The 22,910-nt window shown below is 37.6% G+C and overlaps 1 protein-coding gene across 3 annotated transcripts in view; it reads right to left on the reverse strand.

Moving 5' to 3' along the window:
* Positions 1–22,910, reverse strand: part of lrrc75a (leucine rich repeat containing 75A) — a 266,990-nt gene that overhangs the window by 75,121 nt on the left and 168,959 nt on the right. For all 3 annotated transcript variants that reach the window (XM_051930969.1, XM_051930968.1, XM_028806701.2), the window contains one exon: positions 15,312–15,424. In XM_051930969.1, the coding sequence (XP_051786929.1) occupies positions 15,312–15,424 (113 nt within the window). The remainder of the gene's footprint in view (positions 1–15,311; positions 15,425–22,910) is intronic.

The raw sequence follows: 22,910 nt of genomic DNA on the forward strand, positions 1-22,910 counted from the left end.
AGATATGACTCTTTAGTGTGGATGTCCGATCTTCATCTGAGAGGAAAAAATCCTTGGTGAAAGAAGCCATAGGTGATAACATCACCTATCCACATGAAGGCCCACAATCCAAGAGAATGACGTATGGAATTATGTTACCTCTTTTATGAAACAGTATATATGGAGCTACCTGTTAAAGTATGAGCTTCCCTCTCTAACTGGAGGCATGGAAACAGCAGAAGCTTCCAAGATGCAGCTCTGGCCTGGTGTTTCTATATCACATTAGATCAAAGACATCTTTTCAGAGCATGGTCACAAATGACCCCAACATTGTTTTTCAAGCCTTCTGACAGTCACAGGATTATACAGCAAGGAGTCAGGAGATGAACCTAGGACTAATACTCAATTTATAAGAAGATGAGAAGACAATGTCAGAATAGAAACAGAGCTGGGAGAGTATTTTGCATCTTTACAAAAAGATTTCATAATGGAAGGACAAAACACACAAACATTAGAGAACAATAGCACTTAGCTGGACTTTTAAAGATAGAATTTATGCAGCATATCAACAAAAGAAAAAACTCTAGTCCCATGGTGAGAAGATAAATATGTCAGTTTCATTTATTTTGCTGAGTGGTATCCATGTAAATTAGTCAAAAAGTAAGCATCTTTAAAGATAAGGGTAACTCTGAAATCTAGTGTTTGCTTTACCATTGAGACATTCATTTACACTGGAAGCTTACATCATTAAGTTAAGCTTTATAAAAATCACCCCAGGCGGCTTATAATTGTGTCCACCAGAGCAGCAGAAGAAATGTGAAATAAAACCTTTAAAAAAGTGGAAATAGTTTAATTGATGCAGTCTGTCAACTGCCTCTGTTGGGCACTACTAAATGGAACAATGCAGTCAAAGAGCAGAAAGCAGACATTTCATGCAGTCTTGTCAGACAGTCCATAGGAAGGCATCTAATGTAATCTTAAGCACTTTAAACAATATACTTTTCTTAATGAAGCTCTAAATAAATGCAGTGCAAACTCAGAAAATGTTTATATTGTGTGGGAAAAAAAGTGATTTTAATTCTGAGAACTGCTTACTAAAACTACTCCTACAAAATACAGAACCATATTTCTGGCATTTAAATAATATGAAATGTATTATAAACTTTCACTCAAAAAGGCACAGAAAGACTCCTCTTGTTTCAAGTCCTGGGACATATTCAGTTGTATTCAAATCATTCATAGTACAACCAGTTAATTTGTGGTATATTCACATAGGAGTTGTATGTATTATATACATTCACATGCAAACGCTGGTCATGGTTTTGAAAATAAGTGGCATTTAATAAAACATTGTATATCATAATCATCAGTGATAATTTTGCTGTCAGATATGACAAAGTAACATGCAGTATTTTGCTTTGTGATAATGTAAATCTTATTCTATTTTTGACATGTGAAATGCATTATTGTGATAAAGAATGGATGATATTGAAGGTGTAGGGCACAGAACGAATGGACGATACTGAAGGTGCAGGGCACAGAACACATATCTTGTTCAGGCCATATTCATACCTCTATGTTTGCAGAGACATGCATTAGCACTGGTTCATTAGCTGTGAACCACCCAGTCTCACTAAGATTGCATAGGAGGTGAACCAGTTGAGGGCAGGGAAGGCTGCAGGGATATGTGGTATCCGGGGAGGACTTCTCCAGGCTGGTGGTAAGGCTGTCCTCCTGGCATTGTAATGAATCTTTGCTTCCATGTGGGAGACTGGCATCATCCCAACTGACTGGAAAACGGGACTTGTCGTCCCTATCTGGATAGGGAAGGATGATCGCCTGAATTGCGCCAACTACAGGGGGATAACACTGCTCTCGGTAAGGACCTTGTTAGGGTCGTCTTCAATAGGATCTGTGATCACTTGCTCACCTACCAGCGTAACGGAGTAGTATGGTTTTATGTCTAAGAAGTCTACCATCGACCACATCCTGGCACTGACAGTTCTCATGAAGCGCAAATGCAAATATCGGGGCGTAATTTCTTTGCAGTCTTTGTTAATTTTTGTAATGAATTTGACTCAGTTGATCATGCTGCCCTGTGGGACATCATGAGACTTTGTGGGATCCCCTCAAGGTTGCTGGATATCATGGCCGGCCTGTACACTGGTACTGCAAGTAGTCTGCAGAATGGAGGCAGAACCTCTGCATTTTTTCCCAGTTGATTCTGCGTTTTGTCAGGGGTATGTTCTTGCTCTTACTCTGTTAAATGCTTGCAAGGACTGGGTATTGGGCAAGGTTGTGGGGTCCAGTGGATGTGGGGCATCTGTTGACAAAGAAAGATTCACTGATCTTGACTTTGTCAACAAAGTTGTAATCTTTGCGGAGTCAATAGAGGCTCTGATTGGGGCTCTCAAGAGACTGAGTGAGGAGTCTGAGTGTCTGGGCTTGCGAGTGTCCAGGATAAAAACCAAGATCCAGGCCTTAACACTAGAATTACCACAGCCTGTGAAAAAACCCGTAGATCCGGCCCACCTTAAATCCATTTGCACCTCTTCCTCACCGTCTTTTGTCCTGTAAATGTACCGATTAAGACAAGCAGCAAGCAGCCTGCTATTCCATCCCCCACCACCGCAGACCGTTCACAAACTTCTCCCAGCTCATGCCTTGATTGATTATCTGGGAGTGAACTGCTAGAGTTTTAGAGTGGAAATAATAGATCATTATTTGGAACACATGCATTTCATGTGTGTTCCGTTTCTATAATAATCTGTGTAAACACATTGTTAAAACAGAAACGTTTGTCATATTTTAGTAATAAATGACAAAATGTTGGCATAAACTATATAATGTGTGAAGCCTGAAGTCCAAAGATCAAATAAACACAAAAGGTTCAAGGATGATAGAACAGCTTCCGTGGCATAGCGGTAAGATTTGCTGACTTGTAATCAAGAGTCCCCAGTTCGATCCCGTCTGCCTCCTGTATTTGCCGTTTTCAGTAGTGAGCTGCTCTTATTGTTAATATTATACAGTACACACATACATTTGTTTTGCGTCTGTAATAGACAGTGTATATTTATAGGACTTGTGAAAGTTACCTTTTTTTTTTTTCCACTTTTATCCTCTCAGTCACGACCGCGATACATACTACCGCCCTAGGGATCTGACACTGTTAGTTTTTATTTGAAACTGGGAGTAACTGTAGATGTGAGTGGTGTTTTGAGGCAATGGAACGGGACATTCTCTGATCTGGAGGGATAAAAGCTGACACACAAACGCTGGTGAATCTGCCTTCTTCGTATCTCACTGTCACTTGATTTTTTTTTTTTATTCAGTTTTATTAAGTGTTCCTGCTCATGCTGAATTAGTATGCACCTTATGGTCTATGATGTCAAAAAAAAACAAAAAAACCGAGACATAGGTATATATGATATTTGGAATTATTCATTTTATGACCTGTATAGTAAGTACATTTCGTAAAACATTGTGGCACGGATGCAACATTATTCATATTATTCATATTCATTCGCATAACACCACGTGTTTCTTTTCCCCAATCTTGTCAGTCCCCACATGTTGCTGTTTCTTTTGTACTCCAGGACATGCAGAGGCAACAATAGCATAGAGAGGTCAGTTCAGCGCTATATGCAATCATCACATTCAAATGTTAACAGTTCAAACACATGCAAGGACCCGTCCTTCCTACATATACGATGTGTGTACCTGTTGCAATGCGCACACTTCTCTCTATGCTTTGGTTCCTATTACATTGAAAGGGCACCTCACACTGACTCAGTTTACTTTCCTGAGGAAAGCGGCTGTCTTGGAACAGAAGCTTGTCGATGTTGCATCCTCCTTTTCTTTTTCCATCGCCTTTTCTAGTAAGATGTGACGACGAAGTTCCTCGGCAAGGTGAACCATGAAATTTTTCTTTTCTCGGTGGCTTCTGTGCATGCCTTGCATAGTACATGTGCGTTGATCGCTGCCAGGTCAAGCTTGTTATAACACAAGCAACTGGCCACCTGCATGTTCCTGTGTGCACTGAATAAGCTCACGCCTTCTGATGCACGGTGTCAACGCAAAACGGAGAAAAAAAGAAAGATAAATACTGTATACGGGACCATTGGGTATAAATTTATTGTACTTGTAAAAGTTAGATTTTTTCAGTTTTATTCTCTGAATCATGATCACGCTGTACCCCGACCCCCCCCCCCCCCCAACCACGCCCCTCCTGATCTGACTCTAAGTCAGCATAAATTCACACCCGATCTGACGCTGTTCGTTTTCAAATAATATTGCATTAGTGCAATGATGTTTTCTGGTTGGTACTATTCAGGTCATAAAATGATTTCTTCAAAATGTCACATATATTGTCTCTCTTTCAGGTGTGTAATAGAAACCACAGTATAGAGAGAAGTGTGCGCATTGCACAGGTACACACGTCGTAAATGTAGGAAGGACGGGTCCCTGCGTGTGTTTGAACTGTTAACATTTGAATGTGATGATTGCATATAGTGCTGAACTTACCTCTCTGTACTATCTATCTATCTATCATTGCCGCTGCATGTCCTGGAGTACAAAAGAAACAGCAACATGTGGAGACTGGCAAGATCGGGGAAAAGAAACACAAAGTGTTATGCGAATGAATATGAATAATATGAATAATGTTGCATCCGTGCCACAATGTTTTACGAAATGTACTATACAGGTCATAAAATGAATAATTCCAAATACCATATGTCTCTGTTTTTTGTTTTTTTTTTTGATATCATAGACCATAAGGTGCATACTAATTCAGCATGAGCAAGAACACTCAATAAAACTGAATAAAAAAAAATCAAGTGACAGTGAGATACGAAGAAGGCAGATTCACCAGCGTTTGTGTGTCAGCTTTTATCCATCCAGATCAGAGAATGTCCAGTTCCATTACCTCAAAACACCACTCACATCTACAGTTACTCCCAGATTCAAATAAAAACTAACAGCGTCAGATCCCTAGGGCGGTAGTATGTATCGCGGTCATGACTGAGAGAATAAAAGTGAAAAAAAAAAAAAAAAACGGTAACTTTCACAAGTCCTATAAATGTACACCGTCTGTTATAGATGCAAACCAAATGTATGTGTGTACTGTATAATATTAACAATAAGAGCAGCTCACTACTGAAAACAGCAAATACAGGAGGCAGACAGGATCGAACCGGGGACTCTTGATTACAAGTCAGCAAATCTTACCGCTACAACACAGAAGCTGTTGTATCGTCCTTGAACCTTTTATGAAAGTGTTTATTTGATCTTTGGACTTCAGGCTTCACACATTATATAGTTTATGCCAACATTTTTTCATTTACTACTAAAATATGACAAACGTTTCTGTTTTAACAATGTGTTTACACAGATTATTATAGAAACGGAACACACATGAAATGCATGTGTTCCAAATAATGATCTATTATTTCCACTCTAAAACTCTAGCAGTTCACTCCCAGATAATCAATCAAGGCATGAGCAGGGAAAAGTTTGTGCACGGTCTGCAGCGGTGGGGGATGGAATAGCAGGCTGTTTGCTGCTTGTCTTAATCGGCACATTTACAGGACAAAAGACGCTGAGGGAGAGGTGCGAACAGATTTAAGGCGGGCCGGATCTACGAGTTTTTTCGTAGGCTCTGGTAATTCTAGTGTTAATGACCTCTTAGGCACAGCCATCAGCGGAGAGAGTGTCAACCTTAATGAGAGGTTTACTTACCTTGGTACTGACATTCATGTCTCTGGTGATTCTACCTTTGAAGTCAGTAGACGGACTGGGAGATCAAGGGGAGGTCATAAGGTCGCTGGAAAGGAGTCTGTGGTGCTCCCAATACTGTATCTGTGCAAGAGGACGACGGCTCGAGTCCTGGTGCTTCCTATCTTGCTTTATAGTTGCAAGACATGGATGCAATCCAGTGACCTAAGACGAAGACTGGATTCCTTTGGTACTGTGTCTCTTCAAAGAATCCTTGTGTATCGCTGGTTTAACTTTTTGTCAAATGAGCGGTTGCTCATGGAGTCCCAAATGAGGCATATTATCTGCATTGTGAGGCACTACAGCCATGTGGTGCGATTCCCAGAGGATGATCCTCCACGCAGGATCCTCATTGTTGAGGACCCGAGTGGCTGGACCAGGCCAATTGGAGGCCCACTTAACACCTAGCTGCAGCAGAGGGCCATTTCCGGAGCTGGACCACGTGTCTGCCTGGGGGGTTGCCAACCAGGATCCCGAGCTGTTTTGTCATGTGGTGGGTGCGGCAATGTGCCATACCAGTGCATGCTCCCCAAAATGACCTAATCTGAATCCTTAAAATGTATGAGATATATTGATGAGATTGTGTACATTCTTCCACGGTACTTGTTACATTCATGTGCTCAAACTCATTTACAGGAAACAGTATACAGTGCTGTGTGTTTTCCTGAAGACAAAACACACTAACATACACTATGGTTTATTTCTTGTGCACGTACATTTTTAGTTAAATTCAGTGTGTTTTTATGTATTGGTATTAAATCAAATTTTATTTGTCACATACAAATATACACACAGTGAAATGGTTAGTTACAGAAGTTCAAGAAAAGTATACATTTTATATAAAAACTTCAGGCTTGTGAAAGAGAGCTACTGCTGTCAATCACAGATTTGTATGTGGCAGTAGGATGGTCAGATTTGCTCAGTTGCACTGCAGGTTTTTTTAATTTAAAGGCACTGACATTCAAATAGAGCATATCCAGCTTGTTGTTTCCACATGAATGGAACCTGCTAATTGAAGTTTGTTTGTTCTGATGCTCACCTATTTAAGTCACCAGCAATCTATAGCCAGAATGATTTCACTCCTGGAATATTAGTGCAAAATGAATCCCTTCTGTGCCTGAGTTAATAAACATTAACCAGGATGATGTAACTCATCTCCCTAGGCAGTAACGTGGACAAATTCAGTTAATATTTCAATGACTGGATAACACATTTTATTTTAAATTACAATGTGCTTGCTTTTAACCATTACACGTTCACTCATTTCCAGTCCCATTCATGCCTTTTCCTCTCCATCTATAGTATTAGATGAAACCTGTCCAGCATTAAAATAGCATCTGAAGTAAAAATTTAAGCTGGTTCTCCACAGTAAACAAATGTCACAGAACCTGAACTTGCAATGACTCACCATGAGATGTAAAAGTTCATCCAAGTTATCAAAATTCCACATTTATGGAGGCAGGCCAGTTCTGAGTCCTTTCCACCTTACTTTTATCCTTGCTTCGAATCTTCGCTCAAGAGTGTTGGCAATGAATGTTACTTTTTAAGTAAAGTTAAACTTAATCAGTACTTTCATAAATTATGGAGAGGATTTACAAGTCTGGAAGTGAAAGGTGGGATAAAAAATACAAGAACAGGAGGAAAAGAAGAAGCAGGACAGTGGTTAAGTAGCAGAAATCCTGTAATGCTGATTCCATGAAGTATGCCCTTGCAGGAGAGTCTCACACATTCTGAATAAATGGATTGTGTGTTTTACAGCAGCAGTAGGGAATAGGTGATAATTTATCTAGAGCAAAACAATAATTGAATCCATCAGTAAAACAAAAATGACAACTGGAATGGAAGTCGTCATCCAACTAACAGAAGAAACCAAAGGCTCAAAGTCATTCATCTGGCCAGCGAGTGAAAGGTTAAATATGAGTTTAGCTCACCAACAAAAGGCACAAAAGCAACTGGAAACACCTTGATAATAATGAACTTGTCACTAAACAAAAATTCAGTTTGTTTTCTTCCTGTCTGAGGTACATGTACAACATGTACAGCTTAGATATTCCTGCCAGCAGTACAGACACCTCACCTGCCAAAAATATATAGTTAACTTAGAGTTGGTCAGGAAAATACATGCTTAAGAGAACCACGTTTGGAACTTATAGAGCTCCCTTAAGTAACAAGGTTGGAGGAAAAAAAAATTAGATGGGAGAAAAGAAATCGAAGGTTAAAAAATTGTTGTTTTTTTTTTGATGGAAGGATTTTTTATTTGAAGAAAACAAAATTTGATGACAGAAAAAGCCTAGTGTTTGAAGCAGAGCTGGGTGTTAGTAACTCGCAATCAGAGTCTCAGTCACTGTCAGAAGATGCGCTGTTTCAGTCTACTTGATGCTATGTTTACATGCTCTGTTTCAGTCTACTTGTCATTTGATTGTACTGTGTTGAATAACCAACACTTTTAGTATGGCACTGCATCTCCTTCTACCTCTTCTGGTGAGAGAGGTTTTTAGTCTTTAAAGCTGAATACATGTTATACTTGAGATCTATCACATGCCAGGAGAGGCGTTCAGCCCTAGATCTAATTTAAACAGAGCTCAGTGTTCAAAGGTCTTTGTATCTGGAAGACATAGTGTTTGAAATTTGCTGTAGCTAAAACCTGCAGACATTGATTTTGAAAGTTACAGTAATACTGTTATGAGCAATTTTTTTTTCCATTATGTGCCCTTATTTATTTATTTTTTAAATATTATGGCATGCAAATTGTATTTATTTTTAATACCATATGCATCTTACATTCATTTTGCATTTTATTTACTTTTTTACTTATTTAGATGTTTGTATTTTTTTCCTATATATGTTGTATTCATTGCGTTGTTTTATTCACATATTCTATTTTTCATGAAATAAAAATAAAGGATTCATTAAATTCTTCCTGTTAATCTTATTAATTTAAATATTGTGCTAAAATAATGGTAATAAATTTCACCATGTTGGGACTTGGAAGAGGGTGAGTTGGAATTTTCTGCCTAGTGCCCACAGTCCCTAGAATTGCCTCTGGTATGGAAGTACTTTGTTTCTAAATTAATCAAAATGCAAAAGACAAAACTATAGATTCAGATCCACTCAGAATAATGTTAAATACCATAAAATATCACATTGGGATATGCTGTTCCAGGGTTTGCTTTTTTTTATTTTTCTAAACCTAGCAAGTGGTTTGCTGATCCCATAATTGAAATAAGATAGGTCTCAGGAAAAAGAAATGAGCACTTATGTAATAATAATTAAGACTGGGAAAATTATTAGGTGAGAAGTATATTGGCACAGTGCTTGTGCTGCTGCCTCACAACAAGTAGACTGGAGTTGAAGTCCCAGGTGGAGCTTGCATGTTCTCTTTATGTACAAATGGGCTTCCTCTGGGTGCTCCAGTTTCTTCCAAACTTAAGTTTATTAGGTGGACTGGTGATGTTAAATTGGCCTTGATGTATGTGTTGTGTGTGTGTGTGTTTGTTCACTCAGAAATGGGCATGATAAATGGGTGTAAAAATGGATGGAACATTAATAGAATTACACCTTCATTTTATATTTCACCTGGTCCTTGGTACCTGACCTGGGTGAATTGCTTATTTCCCATTATATCTAATTAGTGTATAAAAAGGTGAACTGTCCACAGATTGTTCTTGGACAGGGAGTCTTTTGCTAGCTGGAACAGGCTCAAGTAAACAACCCCCAACCCCCTAAACCCCACCATGACCCTGTTCAGGGCAAAGTGGGTCTGAAAATGACTGACTGCCTAGTACATAAAAAATGGATAAAGAAAGCTGGAAATTAGCGGCATAGAGGGGGACTTAAACCAAACTTACTAATAAACTAAATATGAATGGTGGCACACTGGTTAGTAGTACAGTACTGCATTACAGCTTCAGAGACCTACATTTTATTTCTCAATTATTCATTTTCAACATGTAGTTTGCACTTCTCTTCTATATGAATTTGCTCTGGGTACTCTAGTTTCTTCCAAAATCCCAAAGAATTGAAGAATTGTGTGTTAATTATTTACTTTAGACCAACTTAATATGAGTGAGTGTGGGGCTGGGCATTAATGAATCCTGTGATATAGACTGCTGCCCAAGTTGTTAGTAGCTCCTGCTTTGCAACTAATGAAAAAATAACTAGATTCTCTGTAGATTGACAGGCTAAAACTGTTTTTATACACTGACAGGATTCCAAAAGTGATATCTATAATTTTTTTAACATACTGTATTTCGTATCAGTCAGGCTTGTGGTCAGCACACTTCTATTATCTGCAATTATGATAACACTCACAGAACCAAAATGTCAATAAGATGAACTGAAAATGATGTTACAAAGCTAGAAATATTAATAAGATAGCAGCTTAAAATATGAGCTTAATAAAGTGTACGTTATCTGAATAAGTTCTTTAAAAATTAATAACTCTGGTCTGTACCAAAATCCTCCTGTGCAAAAAAAAAGTGTTTGTAATAGATTAGGTGTGCTGAATCCATTTTTTGAAAAAAGAATTTCTGTACCACAAACTGTTTCCACAACATAACAGACTCAGTAAAAAATGTCATTTTGAAAAAAATGCTGAAAAATGGCAGTCTTCCTTGTTCTTAACGTTAGCTAAGGTGGAAACAACCAAAATGAAGTATTTGATACATATTTTTTGCTCTTAATCACCATTGTTTTCCTCTCTTTTAATTTCTTAATAATAGCCAGTAATTTATATTTAGAAGGTTTGAAAGATGCCTTATTATTATTGAAAAGAGAGAAAGTTGTTGTTTAAACAGTTTGTACAGAAATAGGCAAGTTCGGGTTGATTCATCCATTTCTTGACCAGGTAACAGGTAAGGAAACACTGAATGAATACACACCGTTCCTTTACTGAAAGAAAAAAAAAATCTGTGCCACATTTTTTTTTGGGAATAAAAAGGTACATAATTACAAGGAACTAGTTGAGAAGCTATCTTCTTCCTACCTAATACTTAGGCAAAACATCTTTAAAAATCAATTTCCAGCACTCTCATTTAGGTCTTCCCCCAAAGAACTTGGGAGCAGTCTCTAATGAACATGGGGAGAGGTTCCTTCAAGACATCACTCAAACTGAGAAACGTTACAGAGGAAAATGGAGTGAGCCTATGTTACCACACATCTGTTGATCATTCCACTGTTTGACACCTTCATCTCTCAAAAAACTGGATGTGATAGAGCAATTATGTTGTCAGATTTGGATTCAGCACCCACAAATCTATAAAGAACAACTAAACGTTTTGACAGGAGCAAAAAAAAAAAAAAAAACCAATGTTAAAATTGTAAAAATAATCATTATTGCAGAAGCTATAAAACATACATATGTCTATAAAACTAACATACTAACAAGCAAAATGCACAACAACTGAAAAACATAAAAAACAAGACCCTTTTCATGTTAAAGTTTCAAATATTGTGGCTAACATGCACTTAATTCTGTTACAGCAGACATGTCTATAACACACAGACTTTCTGTTTAGATCACCCATTGCACACATTGCCCAAAAGAAGCTGAGCATTGTAAATGACCTTTGTGTCCAAGGATATTGCTGAGCAGCTTAGATGTGTAGCAGGCCGACAGACTGTTAGAAAAATATTTAAAATGCCATAAAACAAAAAAAGAGTCTAAAAGGGGGCACCAAGTAAAAGAGAAGCTTCTGAGAGGCAAAAGGCAGTTTGGACATGTAGGGGGCATTCTAAGATGGTACTGTACTCCCAGTAAACAAAATGATTATCAATGAAGGAGGGCTAAATGGGTTGGGCAGAAGTTACATTTATTTCTTCTAATCAACAGGAAGTAGTTAAGATCAGCAAGTGACACATGAGGTGATGCAGCCTAGAACAGTTGACAGGATATCCAAAGGGTATAATAATACGATAATATTCAAGGATGCATGGGCCACCAATGAGCACTTGGGTCTATTAAACCCTTTAGTGATATAGGGAATCCCTGGCATCTGAAGAAACCTTAGTGTGAGATTTAAACAGCCAACCTCTTCAGTCTTCTAGTAGAAGAAGGGTGATTGCAAAAGTTAAACTGACAGGAAGGAATGGCGACCAAGGTTTCCTTTTCTTCGGTCTATCATTTCTTTTGTTATAGTCTCATGTCTTTCCATAATATTAAGAATATTAACTTGGATTTTCTTTCCTCTAGTATTGATTCCCTTATGGACATTCATAATTTATCCACTTCTGAAGAACTGGTCTCACACTATAACACTGGACTCTATTGTATTCTTAACTCTTTCGCTCCGTTAAAAATTAGATCTGTTTCTTTCTCTTTTTCTGCTCCCTGGTTCACTCCTGAACTTTGGCTTTTGAAAGCCAAAGCCCGGCAACTTGAACGGTTGTATAAAAAATCTGGACTCTTTCTTCACAAAGAGATGTATAAAAACCATATACTATATTACAAGGACAATATTTCTCAAACCAAATCTAACTATTATACTCACATAATTTCTTCCAATAAAGGTAACACCAAGTCATTGTTTTCATGGCTTAATAATATCACACAATCCCTGGATTCTCGACCTTCTCACCTTTATTCAACTGATTTTTGCAATTCCCTTATGTCCTTTTTTAATGAAAAAATCCAGAGGATACACCAGTCTCTCGGTACGGAGTCCTCTAGTACTTCATTTGAATTTCATCCACCTACTCACTCATCTTCCTACTTTCTCAGAAATCTCAGATTTTGTTTTTAAGTCTAAGCCATCCACCTGTCAACTGCATCCCCTTTGCACAGTTCTGGTTAAAACCTGCCTCCATTCTTTGGGTCCTCTTATTTCTGCTATAATTCATTCATCTCTCACCACTGGAACTGTTCCTTCATCTTTTAAAACTGCTGCAATAAACCCAAATACTGAAAAAAACCTGGTGTCGATCCTACTAATTTCAGTAATTTTTGTCCAATTTCTAATCTACCCTTAATTTCCAAAATTCTTGAAAAAATATTGGCTATTCAACTTCATTTTCATTTATCTCAAAATAATCTGTATGAACAGTTCCAGTCTGGTTTTCACCCCATCCATAGTACAGAAACAGCGCTTATCAAAATTACTAACAACCTCCTCCCTGGCAGGTGATTCTGGTTTAATCACTATTCTCATCCTTCTTGATCTGAGTGCAGCATTTGACAGTATTTGTCACACTACTTTTCTCAATAGATTATCTTCGATTGGCATTACCCACACTCCACTAGGTTGGTTCAGATCCTATCTTTTAGGCTGTACTCAGTTCATTCAGCTTAAAGCTTTCACATCCCAACCCACCGCTATTACTTCTGGTGTCCCCCAGGGCTCAGTCGTGAGTCGCCTCATTTTTTCTCCTTCCCCTCGGCAATATCTTTCGTAAATATAACATTAACTTCCACTGTTAAGCTGATGACACACAGCTTTACCTCACTAGTAAACCTACTTTTTTTCTTTCCACCCTCCTAGCTTATTGACTGCATAGCAGACATTAAATCCTGGTTTTCTTCAAATGTTCTTAAATTAAATAGCGACAAAACTGAGGTTTTCCTCATTGGTACAAAATCAACATTATCCAAAACTGATAATTTTTCATTTGTTATTGATAATTCCTCTGTTTCCCTTTCCCCACAGGTTAAAAGTCTGGGTGTCATCCTTGATAGTACTCTATATTTTCAGTCCCACATCAATAACATCTCCCGGTCTGCATATTTCCATCTATTAATTGTATTCGCCCCTCCCTCACTCCTCATACAACTGCTTTCCTTGTTCACAGCCTTGTCACTTCTTGCTTGGATTATTGCAATTCCCTTTTCTTTGGTCTTTCTCGCATATCTCTTTATAAGCTTCAACTGGTCCAGAAATCAGTTTACCACATCATTACTAGAACCCCCTCTATTCACCATATCACTCCTGTTTTGCAGCAGCTTCACTGGCTTCCGGTTAAGTTCCGCATTGACTTCAAAATTCTCCTGTTAACATTTAAGGCTATCCTCAACCTTGCCCCTCCATATCTGTCTGACATCCTCCATGTTGCCATTCCTTCCCGCTCCCTTAGATCCTCTTCTTCCACTCACTTGACTGTCCCCTTCGTCCGTCTTACCACCATGGGGAGCAGAGCATTCAGTTGCTCTGCTCCCCAGCTCTGGAACTCGTTACCATCCAAGCTTAGAAATATTGATTCATTTTCACTTTTCAAATCTAAACATAAAACTCATCTGTTTAAGACTGCTTTTTCTCTTTGATTATAACTGCTTTGTCTGATTTTAATTTTTGTATTTTTAGTATTGTTTATAATGTGTGTTTTATCTATTTTTCGGTATCCTTGAGTGTTTAGGAATGCGCCTACGAGTTAATAAAATGTATTATTATTATTATTTTATCTTTATGATAAGTTTATGATAACATACTACATGAAAGGTTAGTGGTTGAAACAGAACAAATGGCAGTTCAATGCGCACTTCATTGATGGATGCAAAATTGGGTCAAACGCTTAAAAGCATAGGTTTATGATAAAAGGGACATATTTCTGAATTAAACAATATTAAAAGTAGTGTCCCTCTGGGTTTCAGTGCTAGGGCCACTGCTCTTTTTAATTTATATAAATGGCACAGATAAAAATATAAGGAACAAGCTGCTTAAGTTTGGAGGACATTTAACAACAGTGGACTGGATATCCTAGAATCATCAGAACCATTACAGATTACGTTTGGGCAGAATTCAGAGTGGTCAGATAAATGAAAAATTAAATTTAAGTAAAAGTAAAGCATTACATGTAGAAATTTAAGATTTAAATATGATTACACAACAAGTGATGAACTGAAACTCGAAAATATATTTTTATACAAGGCTTGCTACTGCTTACATCCATTTAGTATACAGAAGTTATTAAGAAGGCCAAAATACACAATGTGCCGAGTTAAAAACAAGAGAAGTTTTTCTTAAGTTATACAGCACACGACAGAGACCTTTTCTGGAATACTTTCCGCAGTTCTGGTTTCATCATAACAAAGATATAACAATACAAATGTCTACAAAAGACCAGCTGGACTGATTTCAGGACTATGGCATATCGGCTATAAGGAAAAATTTAATATTTTCAGAACAATCAAACATAAGATAAGAGGAGACATGACTGAAGTGAGTAAAATTCTAAAATAAATTATTGCAGTGGATCCCAGCTGGTTTTTTTTTAAATTAGTTTTCAATAGGAACTTCCTTACAATTAAAGCTAGTTAAATTTTACAAAAATGTTAGAAAGTTTTCCTTTATTCAGAGAACAATAAAAAAGTAGTGTGGTAGATGGTATTTTGAGGACTTCTAAAAGATGACTAGATGATAAAAACTAGATGCTATTCTGAAAAAGTTAAATAAATAAAACTTGACAATCTAAATTGGGGTGAATGTTCTTATGTTCTTATTATCCAGGCAGAATAAGGAAAGGCAAACCTGGGTCAAAGGGCCATTATAGTTACATTACCTGTTTAGTAGAAATGTGAAATCAATTATATTAAGCATGTTAAAAATAAACCCATACTGGAACATACTCACCAGGCCTGTGGCTTTCGTTTCATTAACCCCTGGCGCCTCCACTGTGAGTGTGGACTTAGATGGTAAGTAAGCTGTCGGCATACTTTTTCCATGGCACCTAATGAATCCCCCTCCTGCAAAGAATACAAATGGAAAATTCAGCCTACTAGTAAGTAATATGTGACCCAACTAAGTCACAAAGCACCTGAAAAAAGTCAATTATTCTACTGGCTAACTAAAGTAAAAACCTGATTGGGCCAGTAAAGAGACCATTATTACTGCTCAACTGCTTGATCTGTTATCAGCTATTCTCTTAATTCACGTATCTTTTACCATTTAGTGTTCTGTTGCTGTCTGATATAAATTCCATGCTGGAATTTTTATTTGTCTTGATAATGAATGTTATGACAGAATGATTTGAAGACTCGCATGCATAGTATCAAAGGTTGGTTTGACTATTTTTCAACAATAGATGTAGAACAGAGTAGATAGAGACTTACATCAATGTAACTTCTTCCAGGTACAGTAGCTGCCAGGATAAAGAGGTGGTGCAAATTAGGCGTATTTTTTTCTCACACAAGTACTTAATATTTCTAATGAAACTGTACCATTATATAGACCAATTCAATATGATAATATACTTATCGCTAAAGGTGATAATATACTTATGGGTCCATTTTCTGTAAAATGGAAAAAGCGTCTGAAATGTCTGAATTTGTGCACCAATTGTAAACATTATCCAGCAGTTACAATTTTTGCCAGTTACTGAATGTCTAAAACTATCTAAGAAGGAACCGAGATAGCATATTGCACATATTCTTCTTTCTGTTTGACTTAAATAAATGTTAATGTTCAGGATCTATATAAATATACAGTAGGCAAATATACAAGGCAAATGTATTTATTCAGCATTTTTGATGTCACTAGAATAAAAAGAAAATTGTGAATAAATTAAAATCTTTTTAGCTAGATAAAAAGACAGCTGGCTTCAGCAATGAGTAATTAAATTCAATCCTGCAAAGTTTTCTTAGTTGAAAGACAGCCTGCCAGTAAGGTACAGTTAATTATTTTATACATTGAGATATTGCTTGTTTTAACAAATAATGATACTGAGTAGCAGATAATGAGCTACTCCATATTATTAGATAATGCTTAAAACATATAATAACATCAGCAGACTCTATAGATGGAAGGAGGAAGTCATCAATAGGATAGATTTTTGTGTTTATTGAGCTTTAATATCAGCTGCAGGTAATCACTGGTATCCATCAAACACAGATTCCTTATTACTACTTGCACTGCTGTTTTCCTTTTTACCTTTTTATCTATTCTAACCAAAACCCAATTCATTGTTTTGGCATTATAAAGGGACAATATATTCAACCCTCTTTAAGTTTCTTAGATTATCCAAGCAGCCCCAGTAAAGTAATAGAACAGGCATCCATAGATTGGGGGGGGGGGTCTTTCATTATCCTTCAGTCACTCATAGCTGTTCATGTACCGTGATTTGCCACTATAAAGATCCTTGATTTGTTAAATTTTGTCTTTACTGTATGGAATGTTATCTGTTTCTAATTAAAATCAATAAAAATATTAAAAAAAAGAAATTTACTCTTAAGAGCATCCACGTCTTCTGATGCTCTTAAGCAGTTACCAAAATAGTATAATACTGTGTTACATGAACATCACTACTTGGTTGCTAAAAATGTAAACTTCATTCCTACACTGCTAAACATCTAAATTATGCATAAAGTGGAAAATGCATAATTAATTTTTAAATTGTAATTATTGTGAAATCATGTGTTTTGTTGTATATATTGCTTTTCTGCAAATGAATAACCTATTATGATGGCGTTATTTTCTAGATTTAGAATGGTGTTATAACTTGTACTGTGCTGAGGAAACTAGAATTAGAAGAAAGGTAAGGGCTGCTTAAATCTGTACAGAAAACCTGGCAACACTCTGATAAAAATACTCTGTGTTCAACTTCAGCAATGCAATTAAGAACTATGGTTTTATAAATGTATAATCACATTTGCTCTGTAATATTTATAACTTTCACGAATGAACTTTGTCAATTTTGAGTACTTTTTTAAAGATGAAAAATGAACAAACAACAAATCGGTTTTCATCGGGCCACTTTTGCACAGAATATAGTGAAATTCTTACTTGAACAAGCTAATCAACATGCAATATGACTCCACTCTTTAGCCCATAATGACCATCCCTCGAAACATCTCTTTAGTACTGATACATTTATATTAAGTTACTTTATACCAAGCAGGGCGGCACGGTGGCGCAGTGGGTAGCACTGCTGCCTCGCAGTTGGGAGATCTGGGGACCCGGGTTCGCTTCCCGGGCCCTCCCTGCGTGGAGTTTGCATGTTCTCCCCGTGTTTGTGTGGGTTTCCTCCGGGCGCTCCGGTTTCCTCCCACAGTCCAAAGACATGCTGGTTAGGTGGATTGGCGATTCTAAATTGGCCCTAGTGTGTGCTTGGTGTGTGGGTGTGTTTGTGTGTGTCCTGCGGTGGGTGAAAATGGATGGATGGATATACCAAGCATTGTATAAATGTGAAAAAGCATTACATTGAAAAACTGCATAGTCATATTTATATACAAAAAGAGATTCCTAACTGATTCTACCACTCCCCTCAACAACAACAACTTTGAGATACTTAGAAGCTAACTTCTTCCTAGGTACAATGGCTGCAGGGCAGATATTTAAGGATGAAAGTGCTGGATTGGTCCTTTGTTCAATTGCTCACTTTACTACTCTTTACCTTCCTCCTTTGTTGTGTTTTGACCTGTTGTTTAGAATTTTTGGGCTTTTTTATTAAGATTTCAAAGTTAGCTTTGTTATTAGGATTCTGTTTAGATTTTTGCATTTTATGGTTAATTATTTTGTCTTTGAAAAACTTGTATTCCTTTCTTAGAATTACAGTATATTTCTTAATTTTAATACTTACTAGGGGGCTCTGCTCCCTGCTCGCTTCGCTCACCAAGCCCTGGGTGGGCACTACGCACTAGCCACTTCGCAGATCTGCCGCTCATTATGGGGAAGCGGATGTACAATTTAAACAGATTGTTACTTTCACGGGAATTGTAACAAATGCATAATAGAACTAACTATTTTACATTACAGCGAGTAATTAACCATAGTAAAACAAAATAAGTTGAAAGAAAATTATGTTTCATGTTGCGTTAGAGTTATTTGTTGCGTTATATGTTTTTTAATGAAATTATGTTTTCATAACTTCATTAAAAACAGTTTTTTGAATTATTTTTTCATCAATATCGCATTAAATTTTGATTCCGTGTTTGGACTTACATCGTGACAATGCAACGTATAACTGCCCACAGGTGAATATCGTTTCTTTCTCTCTAATAAATAAACCGACTTTTTTCTAATGTTTGTCCCTGTGATTTGTTAATTGTCATAACAAAAGCTATTCTAATGGGAAACTGTAAACGTTTTAATACGAATGGCATATCACGATCTCTTTTGGTGTCTAATGTACTACATTATCATTCTTGTCGCCTGTTAAAATTTTACATGTCAGAATTGTTCGACCAATTTTGAATACAACTAGTCTTGTCCTATTGCATAGCCTATCACTCAGACATAAAATACGCAATAACATTACGATACATCTTTCTTTCAACAGTAATTCTGTCTGGTGGAAGACTTTACGGTGTTAACGGTTGTAGATATTCTATAAGATATTGTAAGCTGACGTTTTCATCATCACCACAACTGTTTCAGCATAGTCTATTGATACACAAGTAACCAATTTGCTGTGTAACTGATCAACAATTTTCGCATTAATTCATTTGACTTCATTGTTTCTTGGTGCTAGGATTGCCAGTGTACTCATTTCTTCCATTGGTAAACCTTCAGAATGAAATTCTTCAATAAGATTTGGACATAATAAGTCTTCTTTTATTGGGAACTTAAAGTGAGGAAAATTTATAAGAGCTGAGAGTGCAGGAAGTGTGTCTGACAAAAGCATTAACACGAATGAGAGGTGAGGGGACCGTGGGTGTGGTTGAAAAATGGTTGAGAGGAGGGCGGGATTAATACAGTGTACCAAATACCAAAAAATAAATAAATAAATTACGGTAATATACTGTTTGAATGCCCTCACTAAAATGTCTATACTCTTTACAGCTTCTAGATTACACGTATCTACTGTTATATTTCGGACTGGATTTTTATAATGTTTTATAATAAACATTGATTTAATGTAAAACCCATTGCATTAATTTTAAATGCTATGGGGTATACATTATACACAAACATTTTGAAGATAAAATTTTATTGTTTGCTATGCTTTATGGTTATATGAAAAAAGAACTAAATAACAAGTTCATCCAATCCATTTGTCACCTTAGGTAATATTAACAGCATATAATAACATCCACGGAATCTATAAATGGTAAGGGGGAGTTATAAGTAGCATAGCTACATAACTACATAATAATCATTAATCTTAATCAATTGGGGACTCCTTTCAGTTTGATTCACTCTGTTATACAAGTAATAAAATCCTTAGAAATATAACTTTCAACAAATTTACATACACCTAATCAATGCCTTTGTGTGTAATCACAGTCCCAGAATATCACTGTCATTGATATGTGGACATAAAAAAAGTTATAAAAAAGGGGAATTGCATCAGACTTCACACAAGGTCATAAATAAGGGAGAGAGAGGAAGATTAGAAATTCTGTAACAAATGGCACAGGCTGAATAAAATAGAAGCCTAAAAATCACTTAAGGAACTGAATTAAATCTAAACATTGAGGACTGCTATCATTTTATTGCCTCTTCTTTAATACAAGACACTGATGGAGGTGTCCTCTGCAGACAGAGAAGCTTACTTAAAAAAAAAGTAGGAACAGTGTTGCCTGGATTAATCATAATAACAACAGCTTGCCATATTCTGTCCTCATAACACATCCATTCTCTTCACTCACAAATACTAAAATATTAAATTACAGATAAACTTAAATCTGAATATAACAAAAGTCAGAGTATATAAAGGTCAGACCTCAAACCAGTGTAATGTAAACAATAATGCATCTTTTAAGAGTACTTCTGTAAGCAGGATATAAAACCAGCTAAAATTAAAAGGAAAACTGAGCAATAAAAACTTATTCTGCTTTTTACTGTGGATAAAGGAGAAAAGATTTGACACAAGGGCTTGTTAGATGACATTTTCAAAAGACAAAGCAGAAATCAGTTTTGTCAGTGACACCCTTATTTATCTGGAGCTTTCTGTCCTAAGGGTTTAATATGGAAGTTATTTTCTTTACAGCAGCTTGATTGTTTAAAGGTCAGCCCAGTTCGGTTATTGATAGCTCCCTGGAATCCACATTGAATTTTAATATTACTCTATTCATCAAACATTAGGTATTGGGATGAAAACCTTGGACCCATTGTCAGACCCTATGCTGGTTTAGTGGGTCCTGGGTTCCTCCTGATGCACAACAATGCCCGGCTTCATGTGGCGAGAGTTCCTGGAGGATGAAGGAATTGATACCACTGACTGGCCCCCATGCTCGCCTGACCTAAATCCAATAGAACACCTCTGGGACATTAATATTCGGTCCATCCAACGCCACCAGGTTGCACCTCAGACTGTCCAGGAGCTCAGTGATGCCCTGGTTTAGATCTGGGAGAAGATCCCCCAGGATACCATCCGTCATCTCATTAGGAGCATGCCTCAATGTTGTCAGGCATGCACACAACCACATTCTGGCCATACAAAGTACTGATTACGATTCTGAGTTGCTGCAATGAAATTTCGACAAAATGGACTAGCCTGCCACATCATTTTTTCACTTTGATTTCGGGGTGTCTTTGAATTCAGCCCTCTCTGTAGGTTGATAATTTTCATTTCCATCAAACCATGTGGCATTCTTTTGTTCCTAACACATTACCCAGTCCATATCTGTATAGATATCCACCATGATTTTTTCCCATTGAGATCTGATGTGTTTCCAAAGTGTTCCTTAATTTTTTTGAGCAGTATATATCTTCTTATATAATACGCTACCATGGATGTCCGTTTGTCTGTCCAGGATTTTTAATCACCTGTAGCTCGCAAACCATTTGACCAATTGACCTGAAACTTGGTACACATATACTATGTGACATCTACTATCCACTTTTTGGGTGATGATTGACCTCCAAGGTTTTTCCTTTTTATTTTATTTTATTGTAGAATCAACTCTGGGCAGCGGCCAGCAGGGCGGCCATGCAGCGCATGTGTACAGGCGCCATTCTCATTCTCTACCACCTTCACCGTCACATCCCCTACCTCTTCATATCTTAGAATCTGCCTCAAGAATGATTTAAGTGCCTAAGTCCTAAGTGCCAGCTTAAGTGAAAATTACACGCAAAAAGATGCAGACGAAAGAAGAGAAGAAGCAGGCCGCTAGGGTGAAGAAAAGATGTATGTGTATATACATATATGTATGTGTGTGTGTGTGTGTATGTGAAAGGTGTTTTAAGTAACTTTGAACAGGACATGGTCAGAGTATTTCAGAAACTGCTGATCTACTGGGATTTTCACGCACAACCATTTCTACAGTTTAGAGAGCATGGTCCGAAAAAGGGCAAATATCCAGTGAGCATCAGTTGTCTGGGCAAACATTCCTTCTTGATGCCAGAGTTTAGAGGTTTCCACAGAAGCACAGAGGATTAAGTCACTTTCCTCCCGTCCAGATGGCCTCACTTTCATCTCCATCTTGATGACCTCATCCTACTTCCTGCCGCCAAAATATAAATCCTCTATATTGCCATCTACTGCGGTGGGTTGGCACCCTGCCCGGGATTGGTTCCTGCCTTGTGCCCTGTGTTGGCTGGGATTGGCTCCGGCAGACCCCCGTGACCCTGTGTTCGGATTCAGCGGGTTGGAAAATGGATGGATGGATGGATATATTGCCATCTATCATTTATTGTTTTACAGCTTACAGACAGGTTTCTGTCTTTTTTAATCACTCAGCCAACAATACAGGGGGCCAATCTTCTACTCTTTATTTTTATGACTAGTGAAGGATGGCCGGTGTCTTTACCTGGCCAGGACATCTCCTTAAAGGAAGGACAGGGTGAGATGGCTTTTGAAGGGTGCTATCTTCCCCAAACTGCTACTTGACAGCCCCCTGGGTTACATCGGCCCCTTGGATTACCACAGAGCTGTATGGGAATTACTATTTGTCAGCAGAGCCCTGTTGGTTCTGTGGATGCCACCAGGGGGAGCTGTGGAAGCTGCAGTGCCCTACGTTGGAGTTCTGACACACCTGGGAGTAATTCCAGACCTCCCTAACTAGCCACCAGGAATGCTTCCGGGTGAATTCTGGAGCCAGCTGCCTCACAGAGATGAGCCAGAGACTGGAGGAAGAGGGACAAAGCTTGTCATTGGAGGAGTCAAGGCGGAAGGAAGGAAGAAAGATGACAGAGGGAGAAGAAGTAGTGCTGGATTCTTGGGCTGTACTATAATTGGTGGTAGTCGGAAATGGGTGTAAAACATTTCCCACTGAATGAAAGCCTTTTATTTTATTGTCTGTAAAAACAGACAATAACTTTGTATGATGTTAACGTTTACCCCCCCGGGTG

This window comes from Erpetoichthys calabaricus, chromosome 8 (genome assembly GCF_900747795.2).
Source record: "Erpetoichthys calabaricus chromosome 8, fErpCal1.3, whole genome shotgun sequence".
NCBI lineage: Eukaryota > Metazoa > Chordata > Cladistia > Polypteriformes > Polypteridae > Erpetoichthys > Erpetoichthys calabaricus.